This window comes from Lagenorhynchus albirostris, chromosome 1 (assembly GCF_949774975.1).
Source record: "Lagenorhynchus albirostris chromosome 1, mLagAlb1.1, whole genome shotgun sequence".
NCBI lineage: Eukaryota > Metazoa > Chordata > Mammalia > Artiodactyla > Delphinidae > Lagenorhynchus > Lagenorhynchus albirostris.
In genome coordinates this window covers 179,004,170-179,020,553 of record NC_083095.1, presented here as the reverse complement: position 1 = coordinate 179,020,553, position 16,384 = coordinate 179,004,170, and the positions used below count along the sequence as shown (strand labels likewise).

General features: G+C 37.1%; 1 protein-coding gene across 7 annotated transcripts in view; it reads right to left on the bottom strand.

Annotated features, from left to right (window-relative positions):
* MLLT10 (MLLT10 histone lysine methyltransferase DOT1L cofactor) overlaps positions 1-16,384 on the bottom strand; it is a 249,207-nt gene that overhangs the window by 5,116 nt on the left and 227,707 nt on the right. For all 7 annotated transcript variants that reach the window (XM_060161293.1, XM_060161275.1, XM_060161303.1 and 4 more), the window contains 7 exons: positions 11,467-11,584; positions 10,049-10,121; positions 6,623-6,777; positions 4,501-4,689; positions 3,820-3,908; positions 3,323-3,684; positions 2,173-2,269 (listed from right to left, as the gene is read on the bottom strand). In XM_060161293.1, coding sequence (XP_060017276.1) covers positions 2,173-2,269; positions 3,323-3,684; positions 3,820-3,908; positions 4,501-4,689; positions 6,623-6,777; positions 10,049-10,121; positions 11,467-11,584 — 1,083 coding nt within the window. The remainder of the gene's footprint in view (positions 1-2,172; positions 2,270-3,322; positions 3,685-3,819; positions 3,909-4,500; positions 4,690-6,622; positions 6,778-10,048; positions 10,122-11,466; positions 11,585-16,384) is intronic.

The following is a 16,384-nucleotide window of genomic DNA, read 5'->3' as shown; positions in this document are numbered from 1 at the left end:
AAGTTTGATGCTTGTAAATAAACAAACCTCACGCCACAACCTGGGCTGCAAAGGAAACGTCAAGTCTAATCCACTCAGTCTTCCTGGTCTCTGGGTAATAATTTGTGCTAAAAATTCCTTGATCAACCACATTCCAGAAACGAGACACCTGTATGTGCTGTTCTTAGAGTAAAATCTTGATTAACAGGAAGAACCCCAAATACACTGAATTCCAGAACTTCATATTAAGATGAGGCAAGAGATAAGAAAACAAGATTACATTTTAGTGTAAGCGTTTAAGAACTTATATAGACTCTATCCTTATACCACTGTTAAGAACAGTGACAGTGACAATGATCCAGAATTGTAAAACAGACATTTTCAATACATTTTTGACTAAAGCAAGGAAGTAGGTAGATGTATTTTAGAAAGAAGTTACAAACAAAGGCTGAAACCCCAAAGTTAATTAAATGGGTGTTCTCCTAGCAGTGAGGTGTGGTAGACACACCCTCCCACATCTGCCTTAGTTCTCTCCCCACCTCCAAGATATGTTCCACACCTTCCTTCTCTCCTCTAACTACAATATCCCTATCCCCCTCAGCTGATGACTTTACTTATAATTCCCATTTAAAAACTACAAACATTAGAAGTGGGTTTCCTCAACCTCCTGTCATAAAACCCACCGACAGCCTCTCTGCCTCCCTCTTATCACAGGGGAAGCTGCTCTCTGCTGAAGAGCTCTGCTGCCCTGGCGTTATCCCTCCTCTCTGCACCAGAAAATTCCCCATCAACATACACATACGCTGTCATTTTCAAAATGATTAGAAACTACCCCCCTTAGACCACGTCTTTCTAATGCTAGCTGCCGATTCATTTCTCTGCTCTTTACGGTAAAATATCTTGAGTTGCCTGTACCCCATCTTCGCTTCCTCTCCTATTTTCTTCCCAACCACTCAGTGAAGCTTTTCACTTCTCAGCAAAACCACGTTCTCAAAAAGCTCCAGACACCCAAATCCAATGGGCAGTTCTTACTTGTCTCACCAGAAGCATTCTACGCAGCTGAGTCCTCCCTTTCTTGAAATGTTTCTTCACACGGAACTAGGCCACCACTCTCTGTGCTAACTCACTGGCCACTTTTTCCCTAGACCCTTGACTAGATTACTCTCCTCCTCCAGGGTGCCCAGGGCTCAGTCCTGAGACATTAGATTTCATTCCCTACTGACTTCAGAGAATCCCGCGAATCTAAACGTCACTGTATGTCATGTCACTATTGTGTTCAAAGCCCTGCAGTTACAGGACTTCCTTGGCAGTCCAGTGGTTAAGACTTCGAGCTTCCACTGCGGGGGGCGCGGGTTCGATCCCTGGTCAGGGAACTAAGATCCTGCATGCCATGCTACGCGGCCAAAATAACAAACAAACAAACAAAAGCCCTACAATTAATTCTTTAAAATTCTGAAAGGAAAAATGAGGATATACGAAAAAAGAGTTTTTTAACTGGGATAATTATTAAAGCTAGGCAATCAGTATACCATACTCTCTACTTCTTATACACCTGAATGTTTATTTCCACAAAGAAAGGTTTTTTAAAAAAAAATCACCAATGGCTTTCCATCACACTTAAGGTAAATCTAAATTCCATGCCATGGAGAGCCAAACAAGGCAGCCCACAACCTTGCAGCCCACGCTCACCCGTCTGACTGCTCTCCTCCACACCAGCCCAGTCACACAGCACACAGGCCCTGGTCCCTCCACCTTGAGTGCATGTTCTCTTCCACACACCCCCATGTCAGAAAGTCATGCTCCTTCAACTTTTATTCAGGTGTGTGCTCAAAAGTCACCTACTCAGAGGCTGGACCATCCTATCTAAGATAGCTCTCATCCGACTGTTATCTACCACCTTATCCTACTGCATTTTCCTTCCCAGTACTCATCACTACCAAAAGGTGTGTATGTATTTATCGTCCATCGCCCCTATCAGAATGAAGCTCCATGAAAATACAGAGTCTACCAGAGCTGCACAGACCACGTTCTAGTATTTGTCAATGAATCAATATAATGTAACTGCAGGTATCACAGACTACAGCACAATGTCATTTCACAAAGTGGGCAATCTATACCTATGCTGAATAGTTATTATAGCTTGGATCACTTGCTCCTAATAAAGATCAAGTATTATCAAAAGGAAGAACTTACTGGTGTGAGCTGTTGAGAATTTAACAACTGCTGGAATTGCTGTTGATGAAGAAATATTTGTCTTTGCTGGTCAGAAAGTAATCCGAGTCCTGAGGCACTGAAAAACGATGAAAATTCTTACTTTCTACCGTACACCTTTTAATGTTTTTTTTTAATGTAAAATGAACAATTGTTTCAATTTGATGTTTAATAACTTAACAACTTTCTAACCATAACACTTTTTGAAAACAATGATGCACAAATTTCTTTTATCTCTCTTTCTCTCTCTCTCTGCACATATACAGGTAAACAAGAATTCACATTGTCAGTAAATGTTTTGTTTCCCTTTATACTGTAAACCAAGCAGGCACTCAGTTGTTTTATGGAATAAAAATTTACATGTGTTTATAACATGAACATGTAATACTTTATTTTTAATCATTCAAGGATAATTTAACCCACACTAAGTGACACATATTTAAAACAAAGAAAGAATCCAAACATACTACTAATTGATTTGACCTAAACTTTTTTTACATTCCCAATGGTCGGTAAAATTAAGCACCAATGAAAAGAGAGCCAGAAGAAACAGTTTACTACTATCCATTGCAAATCCATTTAAAATGACTTATTTCTCAAAAGTATGTGCAATAACAACATGGCTTTGCCATTCAAATGAAATTCCACTACAGTGAAACAGTGAGTCTCACTCCCTGGAAATTCAAGATAAATATTTGACCTTCATATTATATCAAAATCTTTGACAACAAAGCTAACAAAATTACACAGCTGAATTTTAAGAAACCAACATTCCTATGTGATCTTCATTATAATATTACTTTTCTTCAGGATTTATGACACATGAAGGCAATATACACGGGGATAAGAAAAATTAGCATTTAAAACACACATCACAGATCAAAACTGAAATTTTCAGTATAGAATATACCTAATGCTTTGTTACGAAAGGTGATTTAATTTTGTTTTAACCTGAATTACTTAAGTGTCAAAAATAAATGGCTCTTGGTATAATATATTAAGTTTGGTGGGTTTTAATTTCTTAGAGTACATCTAACAAGGAACACATTTAAAAATCCCAATCTAAAGTATGGACAGCACTGGTACCATGTTGCACTAAAAAACCCAAAAGGTATTTAAGTAAGTTTCTTACCTGTTAGTCAGTGTAGTTGGCATTGGATGTGCTGCATTAGGTGGTACAGTTGTGTGGGTGAGGGGGGTAGGGTTCTGGGATATTGTGACAGGGGTCTGAATAACCCCATTTAAAGCTCCTACAATGCCATTAATTGCCAGTTGGTTACCTGGCAAAGCTCCAATTATTCCACCCACTCCAGGCACGGCAGGAATGGTGGATGTTACAGTCTGCATTCCACTAGCCAGTGCCCCCACTGTCACACCATTGACCTGCTGAACTCCACTAAGGCCTGAGCCCTGCTGAGCTGGACTCTGCCCAGCAGGAGGTGGAGTAGAAAGAGCCGATGAGCTGCTGGTGCTTTGTCCACTGGAGGTTAAGTCCTAATGTAAGAAAGAATAGAAACTAAGTTGTAAACAACACAGCAAAACTGTTTAAAATAATTTTAAACCATCTAATGTGATATACTACTGTTCATAAGTGAAACACACAAATGAAACTAACCACACCCAAATTACCTGATTTAATACAGGAAGAGAATTATCAGGTAGAAAGCTGTTTCCTAGATGAGGGCTCTTACTGCTGTTCAAGGAATCAGTAGTAGGAGCTAGATTAAAAAAGACGAAGAAAAAGAAACCTATTTACCTGTTAAATTACATTATGTGTAAGATTAAAGGCTTGTCTAAAAAAGCTTACCCTGAAGCCCGCATTAAAAACACTTAAATATTAAGTCTTGTTATTCTTAAGACCAATTTGAATGAAAAAAATCTTTATCTATACTGAATATCATGGCTTTAAATCAATAAAGAGATCATTACATATTTAAATTTTACCATTAAATTCTGTACTAAAGAAGTTAGAGCAAATTCAAATTGAACACTGAACAGGATTCTTTTTTTTTGAATTTTTGAATTTTATTTTTTTATACAGCAGTTTCTTATTAGTTATCTATTTTATACATATTAGTGTATATACGTCAATCCCAATCTCCCAATTCATCCCCCCACCACCACTTTCCCCCTTGGTGTCCATACGTTTGTTCTCTACATGAACAGGATTCTTTATGCTCATAGAAAATAATTTATCATTCCTTTTCTACATCTGCATATAACTGGTGACCAGTTATCATTCAGTTATTATGAAAAAGATAATGGAAGTCCATCCTACTTTCTTTAGATCCACAATAAATTCATACTTACCATTCTGTGCTGAAAATGCATGCATTTGATGAGATGGGCTGGGATTTGTTGTTATTGTTGGAAAAGGCACTGAGAGCTGTGCATTCAATAATTGAAGGCGTTCCTTTTTGGCAGTCAAGTTTTTAATCTGTTCCTCTAATCTTCGATTTTCTACTTGAAGTTGGTGTAATGACTTCAGCATTCCTAAAACTAGCAGACATTTGAATGGTTTTTAATAAAGAATTTCATACACAGGACTAGGTAATTTTATGGACTTAAGTGTCAATAACTTTAGAAATAAATTAAAATAGAAAAGTAGAAATTCTATAAAGCATTTCTAAGTGACTAGGTTCTATTCCTAAATTTATATGTAGATATAAATATACCATAATATATTTGTACCTATGTAAGCATAAAGAGATACTGTTCCTAGATATACCATGTGGAAACTTTGTCGCCACATACCAAAAAAACCCAACCTAGTTCAGGTAATTTCCATTCTCAAAGAAAAATCATGAGAACACTTTATTTTCATCAAAATGAAAACCTAATTAAAAATTCAAGGTGCTCGCCATGATTTTTCATTAAAATCATATTTCAAAGGGCAAAGAATCACACCAATATCCTTTGCCACAAATAAAGAGCACAAGTATTTGTTTGTTGCTTGGTTGAGTTAAGCAAGCCACCTGACACAGGACTAGGAAGCCCAGCCGCTAGGCCTGTGGATCCACACTCGCCCAGCAGAGAGCAGTGTGTGTGCACCGCAGTCCCTCTCCCGGCTCCATGGGAAGGCACGTCATCTGCATACAGGCTCAGCTTCTGTCCTGCCTTACCACCTCAAATACCGTTTCCGTTCCTGCCACAGCTCTCAGCCCTCTCGACACAGCAGAGAGAGGCCTGTGTGATGCTGCAGTGAATGACACTTTAAAAGTTCTATGTATTAAAAAGTTGTATTTGTTTAACATGCCCTCAGGGCCTTGAAAACACACAATTCTACTGGTACAGACACATACGGTCATTTCCCAAGGATTTAACTTTTATCCCTCCTCTTCAAGATCCCACAAATAAACCCTTAGTATACCCAAATGAGATGCAGTAAGACTAAGCTAAACCTGTCCTCCAGCTATCATGTTCAAAGGATTATCCTGGCATGAATTTCCTCACAATTAGCATTTTTTGTCAGAGCACCATTCATAAAAATACCAATTTGTGGCACCTGTGTAACAATAAGCAAAATATTTTGTTTTGTTTTAAAAAATTAAAGCAGCAAAAGCTTATACCTCCCACCCCCAAAATGATTAAAAACCAAACCAAAACACCTATTATTTCCTTCCCCCAGATATATATATATCCTTAACATTAGGCCACTTCTCTAGTTAACAGTATCTGTAGTAACAGTTTTTGTGTTTGGCATTTTTCACCCATGGCTCTCCTTAATACTTAAAACTGTAAAAATACTAAATATGTATATGTAATATATATTACATAATTTAGCAAGTAAATGATATAGATAATATATATAAGTTATATATATAATTTAGTAATTATTCTCCTTTCTCACCCAAACTGTAAAATCAAGACAGTTGGCCATACTTGACTATACACATTTTTTAAAACAAATTCTCCAAAGATGAGCAAGTTTGAGTCAAACAACTAAGCTAAAAGAAGCTATAACTCATATTTTAGTAAAACTTTTAAAAATTGATTAGAACAAAGTACAATGGAGAAACAATGTACCAATATTTTAATAATTATAAAAAGTAACAAAAACCAGTGAATTCCATGAGCCAGGCAACGTTCTTTATATATTCTATGTCATTTAACCCTCAAAACAATACTATGATATAGGTAATTATTCCCATCCTACAAATGGAAATCTAAAAGCACAATGACATTAAGAAACTTGCCTAAGATCACACTGTTAATAACAGGTAAAAACAAAATTCAAGTCCAAGCAGTAAACCTGTAGCATTTGTTCTACTGAGCCACTACATTACACTTTCTCACCATATTATGTAAGACATATCATAATTTCAATGCTATTGTTGATAAAGGGTGACTTCAACATCTATCCACCTATCTGTTCATCCATCCATCCATCCATCTATTGATCTTTCTTTAAAGACAAGAAGAGAATACTTACTGTCACTAGGAGTGCCCTGTTCTAATAAAAACTGCTGTCCTTCACTCCACTGCCTCTCCAGAAGCTGCTCTATGCTGGCTGCTACTGGGGGCAGGTTTTCCAAACTGCTGTTGCCTGGTTGATCGTAGCGGATCTGTAAGCTACTTACAGGGGACCTGTTGGAAACATTAATCCTCAGGTTAAACAGAAGAAGGACCCTTTGAAGGAAGCACATTCACATTTCTCACCTTACGCTGAGCCTTCTCCTGTACAAGTTTTCTAACACCGGGCTGCCTATGTTAGAACAATAAAACCATAATCTACCCTAAAATTTAGTAATTACCATCCTTCCTCCCCAAATGGTAAAAATCAAGGGAATAGCTGGCCATGCTCAATAATTAAAAACCACTAGAAAATATATAAACACACCACTAATAATCTCTGAAATAGGCTGTAAAAGAACTTGATGCAACTTTATAAGACAAAAGGGAGAAAGACAGGACTAGAAAGACACTGTACAATTATAATAAAGTAGAGAGCATTTTAATTCATAACCACAAAATCTCAAATATCAGTAAAAAGAATTTTTAAACAATTTTGAAGGAGTATTTTGTTATAAATTCAAAAATACTTAGTTTCAAGTATTTTTAGAATTAGGGAACATTATCCAGACCAAAGCAATTTTTGAGCCCTTTATACAAATTTTTTCTAAAATGTCTTACATCTGTACTTCAAATGATAACAACTTAAACCTCTTCCAAAACAAGTATCACTTATATTAAGATGAACATGTTATGTTCTCTCATCCACTTTTTGTTTTAAATAAGTAAATGTGGCCATTTCTGTTCTCCAGCCTCCATAAAAATATAATAAATTAGTAAAGGGCTTTAGAGTTTCTGAAGTGTTTCCACCCAGTTAACTTCACAACAACCTAGTGAGAAGTCAAAACCTGCCTTACTGGCTCCATTTCTATCTGAGGAAACAAGATGGGGCTTTAGTGACTTGTCCAAAGATACGCCGCTAGTAAGTGACAGAGCTGGGCTACAGCTCAGGTCTTCCAACAGCCTGAGAGTGCTCTGCCGCATCCCTGATATGCATCTCTCCAAAAATCTCTTTAAATTAGAAGTTAAACAAATGAGGCTTTTTATTCCACATGTAAACATCACATGCTACATACAGCTGCCCATCCCTTTCCAAATAGTATATTATTGCCAGGATAATTTAGGCCATTATATTTCAGGCTGATTTTTAAAGAATAATATACAGTTGGAAATATGTGCTAAAGTAATTTAGTGCCATTTTTTTGTGTTAAATACCATTTAGCTAATGAAACACGAAGAACTGCACAATGCAAAATTGCAGTAAGGAATCCTGAATAATTTCTAGGTAGCTTGCATGATATTTTAAGTTTAAAAGGAGAACACAGGGGGGCTTCCCTGGTGGCACAGTGGTTGAGAGTCCACCTGCCGATGCAGGGGACGCGGGTTCGTGCCCCGGTCCGGGAAGATCCCGCATGCTGTGAAGCGGCTGGGCCCGTGAGCCACAACTACTGAGCCTGTGCGTCCGGAGCCTGTGCTCTGCAACGGGAGAGGCCACAACAGTTAGAGGCCCGCGTACCGCAAAAAAAAAAAAAAAAAAAAAAAAAAAAGGAGATCACGGGGACTTCTCTGGTGGCGCAGTGGTTAAGAATTCGCCTGCCAAATGCAGGGGATACGGGTTTGAGCCCTGGTCCGGGAAGATCCCACATACCACAGAGCAACTGAGCCCGTGCGCTGCAACTACTGAATCCCGCGCGCCTAGAGCCCATGCTCCACAACAAGAGAAGCCGCCGCAATGAGAAGCCCATGCACTGCAAAGAAGAGAAGCCCCCGCTTACCACAACTAGAGAAAGCCCAAGCGCAGCAACAAAGACCCAATGCAGCCAAAAATAAATTTAAAAAAAGAAAAAGGAGAACACAGAGACGCTTCCTCCACTAAACATATGAGCAAAAAAAATCCATTAACTTTCTTCTTTGAAAAAAAAAGAATAAAACAGTACAGAAGTAACACAGCATAAATTATAAATTGGTCAGATGATGTTATAATAGTACTTCAAACTCCTAGTTTCAAAAGAATACTATTTAATTTTCTGCAGAGTTCAATTAGGAAAAACAATACTACCTTTAGTTCACTCAGGGATTAGAAAAAAGGCACTACTGATGCAGCACTAGAAAATAGCAAAATTAGAGGTTATTGGACTAATCTCTCTAACGTTAAAGATGTTCCTTAACAGACATTCCCATATATATTAGCAACATAACAACAGTGATATTTACGGTAGCCATGGCAGAAAAAATTTTATTTTTAATAGAATTTTAAAATTTCCACAGTTGAAAAAGATTCTTGAATGGGCTTCTTCCTCCTTCTGCTCCATTCTCACCCAATCTAATACTATGCTTGAGGCAGTTTACAAAATTAGAGAACAGAGAGAAAACAAACTAGAAAAAGGTATAGGAGTTGAGAGTGGAATAAAGTTAATAAAACGATAGCCTAATGTGCTATTTGCAGGAATAACCTTATATATTATATATTAATAAATGGTACCTGAACTCTTTCATATAATATCTAAGATAATTTCACAGAACAATGTAACATATTTGCTATACTTTGCTTCAGACAATTTTAAGAACTAGAGGGATTTCAGAGATGAGCTACAAGAACTTCATTTACTGAATTAGGAACTAGAGACTAAAGGGTTAAGTGCATTGCCCACAACAGAGCTAAAACTGGAACCCAAAGTTGAAAGCCTGGAGTCTGCAGCTTTAAGAGACTTTTTTTGTTTGTTTTTGTTTGTTTGTTTTGTTTTTATTTTTGGCTGTGTTGGGTCTTTGTTGCTGCGTGGGGGCTTTCTCTAGTTGTGGCGAGCGGGGTCTACTCTTCTTTGCGGTGCACGGGCTGCTCATTGCAGTGGCTTCTCTTGTTGCAGAGCATGGGCTCTAGGCGCAGGGGTTTCAGTAGTTGTGGCACACGGACTCAGTTGCTCCGCAGCATGTGGGATCTTCCCGGGCCAAGGATCAAACCCGTGTCCCCCCTGCATTGGCAGGCAGATTCTTAACCACTGCACCACCAGGGAAGCCCTAAGAGACTTTTAAGACTATTTTCTAACCAAAAAGAATTACCCAAATTAATACATTAATAGTACCAGGAGCTAAATATACAAGAGAGCTGAAATTCATTAGAAATCCAAGAAAAGGTATATCTTTTACAAAGCTTACAAATCTAACCATGTGTTTAAATTAATATTCAAGTCAATTTAGAATCATTTTTCTTGACTGTCCAGACATGCTTCTTATCTATAGAATGCTTTTATAGCCTCACAAATGTATGCTCTGCTGATATGAGTTAAAGAAGTTTCCAAATCGCAAAATGTTTCCTTTGCCGATACTTTGCAGTGCAAATAACGCTTACCTTGGTGAGAGACTCCCTCTGGGTGAGCTTCCTCTGCCACCAAGGCTGCGGCTATTGTCTCCGAGTTCTTGATCTGCAGTGTAAATATTTCACAGCTGATAAAGTGACTCTCACTAGATAACAGGTTTTAAGCTCTGGCCCTGATTTTTTCTAAAACATACATAAAACCTTTACCACTATCTTTGCAGTTCCTATGAAAGTAGAAGATCTAGTATGTTGCTAGTTTAGAATTGCTGAACTGTGGCATGTAAGGCATTGTCCCTACACGTTTTTTGTGGGTGGAGAAGGCCATGGATTATGTTCGTTCTTTCATTCCTTTCAATTTTACAGCTCAGAAGCGTGGTTTCCATTTGCAGTACCCTCCCCTCAGCCACTTTTAATTTCTACGGTTAAAGTAATGAATCACAGCTGTGGACAGCTAATCTGTATGCTTATCACAGCAAATCCTTATGCTTTGTATATTTTAACACTTTGCATTCCAAGACAAGTCATAAAATACATATGTATTACATAGAGCTACACACTAAAAGTGTATCTATTATATGGATCATTTCACATAACACTAAATATCCAAATGGACAATAACAAGTAGGAATACAGAATTCTGTATTTAAAAGGAAAAAGAAATTAATTTCTTCAAAATATTCCTTAGGTAACACCGAATATCTCTGCTTGAAAAATAACTTGTATTTCCCCTACAGTTAGTTCCTTATAAAATCATCCTATCTGGCCTCTTTAAGGTTGTCCTCCCCTTATTCTGAGTCAGGTAACCTCTGACCCTTAAAGTGTAAAGACATGACTGATCCATTCTTGGTGAACTGCTAAACCCATTCCCTTCCCCCAAACAGGCATGACTACTTGGACATGTCAACAAATCCTTAAGGATGGAATGAGACAAAGCAAATCCAGTGGCTCATTAAAACAGTACAAGAGGCAAACGCTACAAAATGTCAACTGGTAAAAATTCACAGGATTACTAAACACTGTAGAAATTCTCTAACAGGATTTTTTTACCAAGTTTGTGTAATGCAATTTCATGAATTATGCAAATAAAGATTGAGGCTATTCACAGAAAAGCCCAGTGTTATGTTACTTTCATTGCACAGAACTGAGCACTGAACACATCAATCACAAAAGTCACAGGAGACACTAGCATTCCTGCCTGCTGATGGCTCTGCTTAAACATTTACATTTCAGACAGTAAAAAAGCACATCACTATTTTGCAGCACAGCATACTATTTACTTCCAACTGTGATTCTTTTGATTTAAAAAGGGAGGGGCACCCCCCACCCACCCTTTAGATTTTACTTATTAACCACACCTTTAGATCTTTCAAATCAAATGACCTGAAGGGGGTAAAAATTACATTGGGGGAAGGGAACAGAATTTTAGAGTTTAAAAATTCTTGAAATCTTACCTGTTTGATTATTTTCAGACTGAGCTATAAGAGCTGCCATTGATGAATTTGGATTTATTCTATTGCCATATATATGAGATGATGCCTGACTAAGAGAAGATCCAGCTAGAGTATTTGCCTAAATGAAAAGAATTACAAAGACAAATGAATTATACTTAAAAATATCTTAATATTCTTCCTCCTAATAGAACTAGTAACAACTACTTTCTCCAACCTAAGAATATAAGAAAAATTTCTGACTTTCTGAAGAGCAAATTTCATTCTTGTTTCACCGTTCCAATATTCCAGTTTCTGGAAAGTTACATAACTCTAAATTTAAAAAAATAAAAAAGTGAGAGAGAGAAAGAAAAAGGATTGGCACAAAGTTAACTATTCATGCTTTAATTTCAAAGTACCTATTTGATACCAAAACCAGTGGCATGGTAACCATGTGAACATATGACTAGTTATTTAATCTTATTAAACCATTTACAAAATAAGGGCAGGGAGACAACAGATGTCTAACAAATGTTTCAATCTCTTACCTCACAGGCTGGCTGAGGAGGTCAAAAGGTCCAACTTCTACCTTTAGTATTTTAACTATACAGAGCCATATTTCTATTGCTTAACTCTGTCATTAGTAAAACCTGCACACTATTTTGTTACTTCCTATTCTGATAGACTTGGAAGCCTGCTGCTTTTTCTGTTTTGTTTTGTTTTATTTTAAAAGAAAGCAAACAGGCATCACAAGTATGTTTTCTATACAATGCAGGGCTCAACGAATCACAGCTTTGCCCTGACCCCATATAAGGCACTGTCTTTTTGGCAGTAAGCCAGCTCTACGAACTGAAGAGCTAGTCCACAGTTTGTGATTCATTCATGTTGCTAACCACAATTCTGAAGGCCTCCACTGGGACTTGTGCCAAACAAGCGAAAATGAACCCTTAAACAGATGAAGCTAAGGAGGCTGGCCAAAGTCTTGCGTAATCCAAAGTAATAAAAATGCCTTCTTTGATGTGAATACTTTCTCCCACTTTCCAAGAATATTATAACCTTAAAAATGTGGCATTTTAGAAGCAAATCTCTTGTACACAAAACACTGTTAACTCACAGAAGGCTATTACTAGCCTGAAATACTTTTCAGACTTAACAGAACCACGAATTTCAAAGTAGATTTCTTTTTCTTTTTCATGAATGAAATCAAACTTAACCTTTCATAAAAACAAAATCATTGTGTAGTTATTGCAAAACAAAATTCTGGAAAACAATTTAAAAGAACTGAGGCATTTTTAATATAAAGCAGCTGAATAACAGCAGAACAAAAGATGTGGGACATTTTGACATGTTTAACTGCACAAAAGAGAACAAGACGACATAATAGTGACAACAAGCAAAATATAAACAAGAGAATAAACTGTGTTTCTGGAAAGACTCAGACCCTGACATTAATATTCGGCCTCTAGCCAACTTCCTAAGCATAAAAGTTGGCCTTTACAATTCATAGTAATAGTCCCCGTGATGTAGAATCCTGTCCTTGCTTTCCATTGTTTCAAAGGGTATATTTCATAGTTCATACTGTAATGTCTAAGTTCAACTGGTCAATTTCTGGGCTTCATTTTTCCTCTTATTAAAGATACGTATACGAAGTCAGTAGTTTGGATTATATAGTACTGTTTAACAATCAATTAGCCCTTGGCAAAAGCTAAGTCGGCACTTTAACCTAAAGATCACACTAGACACTTACCATGTATAGAATATATAAAATATGAGTCAAAAATGGAAACATAGGAAGACTTTTTTTTTTAACCTCTCCAGAATTTAACTACTTGGGAATCTTGGATACTTATAAAATAACTTAGAACAAGAAAAATCCAAAGAGACACGCAGAAAGATCAGATGTTACCAGTAACCCAGTTTAAAATCTTGGGCACCTCACACTTAAAAATGCTCTTTGCAGAGCGAACTTACTTACTCTAGACACAATTCTAAAAAGATCAACTAAGCATATAACAGATTAGAAGTGGAAAATTAATTAGAAAGACGAAGAAAAAGTAATATCTTGAGACATTTTGTTGGCAGCAAGAAGTAACAGCTGACAGCAAGAGAGGAGAGAGAAAAATACCAGCAAGAATGAGTGCATTCCCGACTGCTGGTGGGGCTGTGCTCTGAGTACATGGACAGGAGGGGCCTCTGCACCTGCACCCTATCCTTTGACTCTCGTGTTTGTGCACTCATCCACTGGCTGAATCAAAACTATTATCATACCAGTTGAACTGCTTTTCTAGTTCCAATTATCAGTTTTATGAGCTGCCTTAGTCTCTTGACAAGAATCAAAGATCCTATTCTCTTTCAGGAAGGGTTCCTTCTGTCAAGAGCTTTATATTTATCCTCGTTAGCTTCAAATTTCTTGATGTAGTCTCCAAATCATCTTACTTTCCGAATCACACACTACGCCCACTACACTAACGGATCAAAACGCAAAGCAGCACACCATAACTGATTTCCATAATGACTATCAACAGGAAGAGAATCAATCATCGTTAGCATGATTCCAAAGCAGGAAACATGTATTTTATAAGGATGGCAGGAAAAGGAAAAATTAATAATAAAATAATAAAATAAATTAGAAATACATTCTTCATTATCCTGAATGATAAATTTCCCAAATTTTCTGAATGTTTAAAAATTATCTGGTAGTTTTGTCTTTTAAAAATTACTGTATTTATCTAAACAAGAAATTTCCAAGAGAGACAAAATAAATGACTAATTTTACCATGTAGGATTCTGTGGTATATGAAAACATCTAAAGCACTCCACATTAAAATTCAAGTCATTACCATCATTTTAAGCAGGGAACATGAGCTACCAAAGATTCCACAAATGTCTGACACTGCTTGGCCAACACTTCTGAAATGGTATTTACAACGGTTACTGCTGGAAACTCTTGATAACTCTGTAGGCACCTTAGGACCAAGAAACTCCCAACATTTTAGTAAAAACATTCTTCAACTTAGTAGCAATAAAGAAGGATAAGTGAGTGAGCAGGGAAGAGACACACAACTTATGAGGACAGTACACATATAATGACTGGCATTTTGTAGACTCAAAAAAACCTTCATTATTAATAAGTGAAAGCATTAAGATTCATGGAAGTCCATGAGAACCTAAAGAAGCTAGTTATGAAGCATAAAGGGCACTGAAAGCTTTTATATAAAAGGAATCTGGAACAAGGAATAAGGGAAACAATATATACACAGTTCTCCAAAGCACACTTTGAACATGGATTTTTAAAGTGCACCAAAAGCAAATTAGTAATGTACCACAGGTCTGCTTCAGAAGACCTGGTATAAAAACTGGCAGTTGTTATTGCTGGAGACGGTGTGGAGATAAAGGAGCCCTCCTACACTGCTGGTGGGAATGTAAATTGATGCAGCCACTATGGAGAACAGTATGGAGGATCAGTAAAAAACTAAAAACAGAGCTACCACATGATCCAGCAATCCCACTCCTGGGCATATATCCAGAGAAAACCATAATTCAAAAAGATACATGCACCGCAATGTTCATAGCAGCACTATTTACAACAGCCAAGACATGGAAACAACCTAAATATCCACTGACAGATGAATGGATAAAGGAGATGTGGTACATATATACAATGGACTACTACTCAGCCATAAAAAGAGTGAAATAATGCCATTTGCAGCAACATGGATGCACCTAGAGATTATCATACTAAGTGAAGTAAGCCAGACAAAGACAAATATCATATCATAGAGCTCACATAAGGAATTTAAAAAAAAAAAAAAGAGAGAGAGATACAGATGAACTTATATACAAAACAGAAACATATCCACAGACATGGAAAACAAGCTTATGGTTACCAAAGAGGAAAGGGGAAGGGGCAGAGGGATAACTTAGGAGTTTGGGATTAACATATACACACAACTATATATAAAATAGATAACCAACAAGGACATACTGTATGGCACAGGGAACTATACTCAGTATTTTGTAATAACCTATAAGGGAAAAGAATCTGAAAAAAAAAAAGAAATATATGTATGTATAACTGAATCACTTTGCTGTACACCTGAAATTAACACAACATTGTAAATCAACTAGACTTCAATGAAAAAAAACCAAAAAACTGGCAATTGTGTCTGGAAGGAAGTACATACCTTATTTCAATTCTATCTTGCCCTGGGAAAGAGAGTGTCTACTGTGGGCAAATATGTTCTCAGGCCTATTGGCACTATAAAGAGTATGAGTTGTTAAACACTGGGGGTGCTGAGTGAAGGTATCCACAAGACACATAAACTCTGTACTGGTTTTGCAACTTTTCTATACACCCCAAAATTATTTCAAAATAAGAAGCTAAAACAAAAAAGAATATGTAAGTGTCCATCGACAGATGAATGGATAAAGAAGATGTGGCACATATATGTAGTGGAATATTACTCAGCCATAAAAAGAAATGAAATTATTTGTAGTGAGGTGGATGGACCTAGAGTCTGTCATACAGAGTGAAGTGGATCAGAAGGAGAAAAACAAATACCATATGCTCACACATATATATGGAATCTAAAAAAAAAAATGGTTCTGATGAACCTAGGGGCGGGACAGGTATAAAGACACAGACGTAGAGAATGGACTTGAGGACATGGGGAGGGGGAAGGGTAAGCTGGGACGAAGTAAGAGTAGCATTGACATATATACACTACCAAATGTAAAAATAGACAGCTAGTGGGAAGCAGCCGCATAGCACAGGGAGATGAGCTCGGTGCTTTGTGACCACCTAGAGGGGTGGGATAGGGAGGGTGGGAGGGAGACACAAGAGGGAGGGGATATAGGGTATAAACTAACACACCACTGTAAAGCAATTATACTCCAATAAAGATGTTTAAAAAAAAAAAAAGAATATGACTGCCAAAAAACT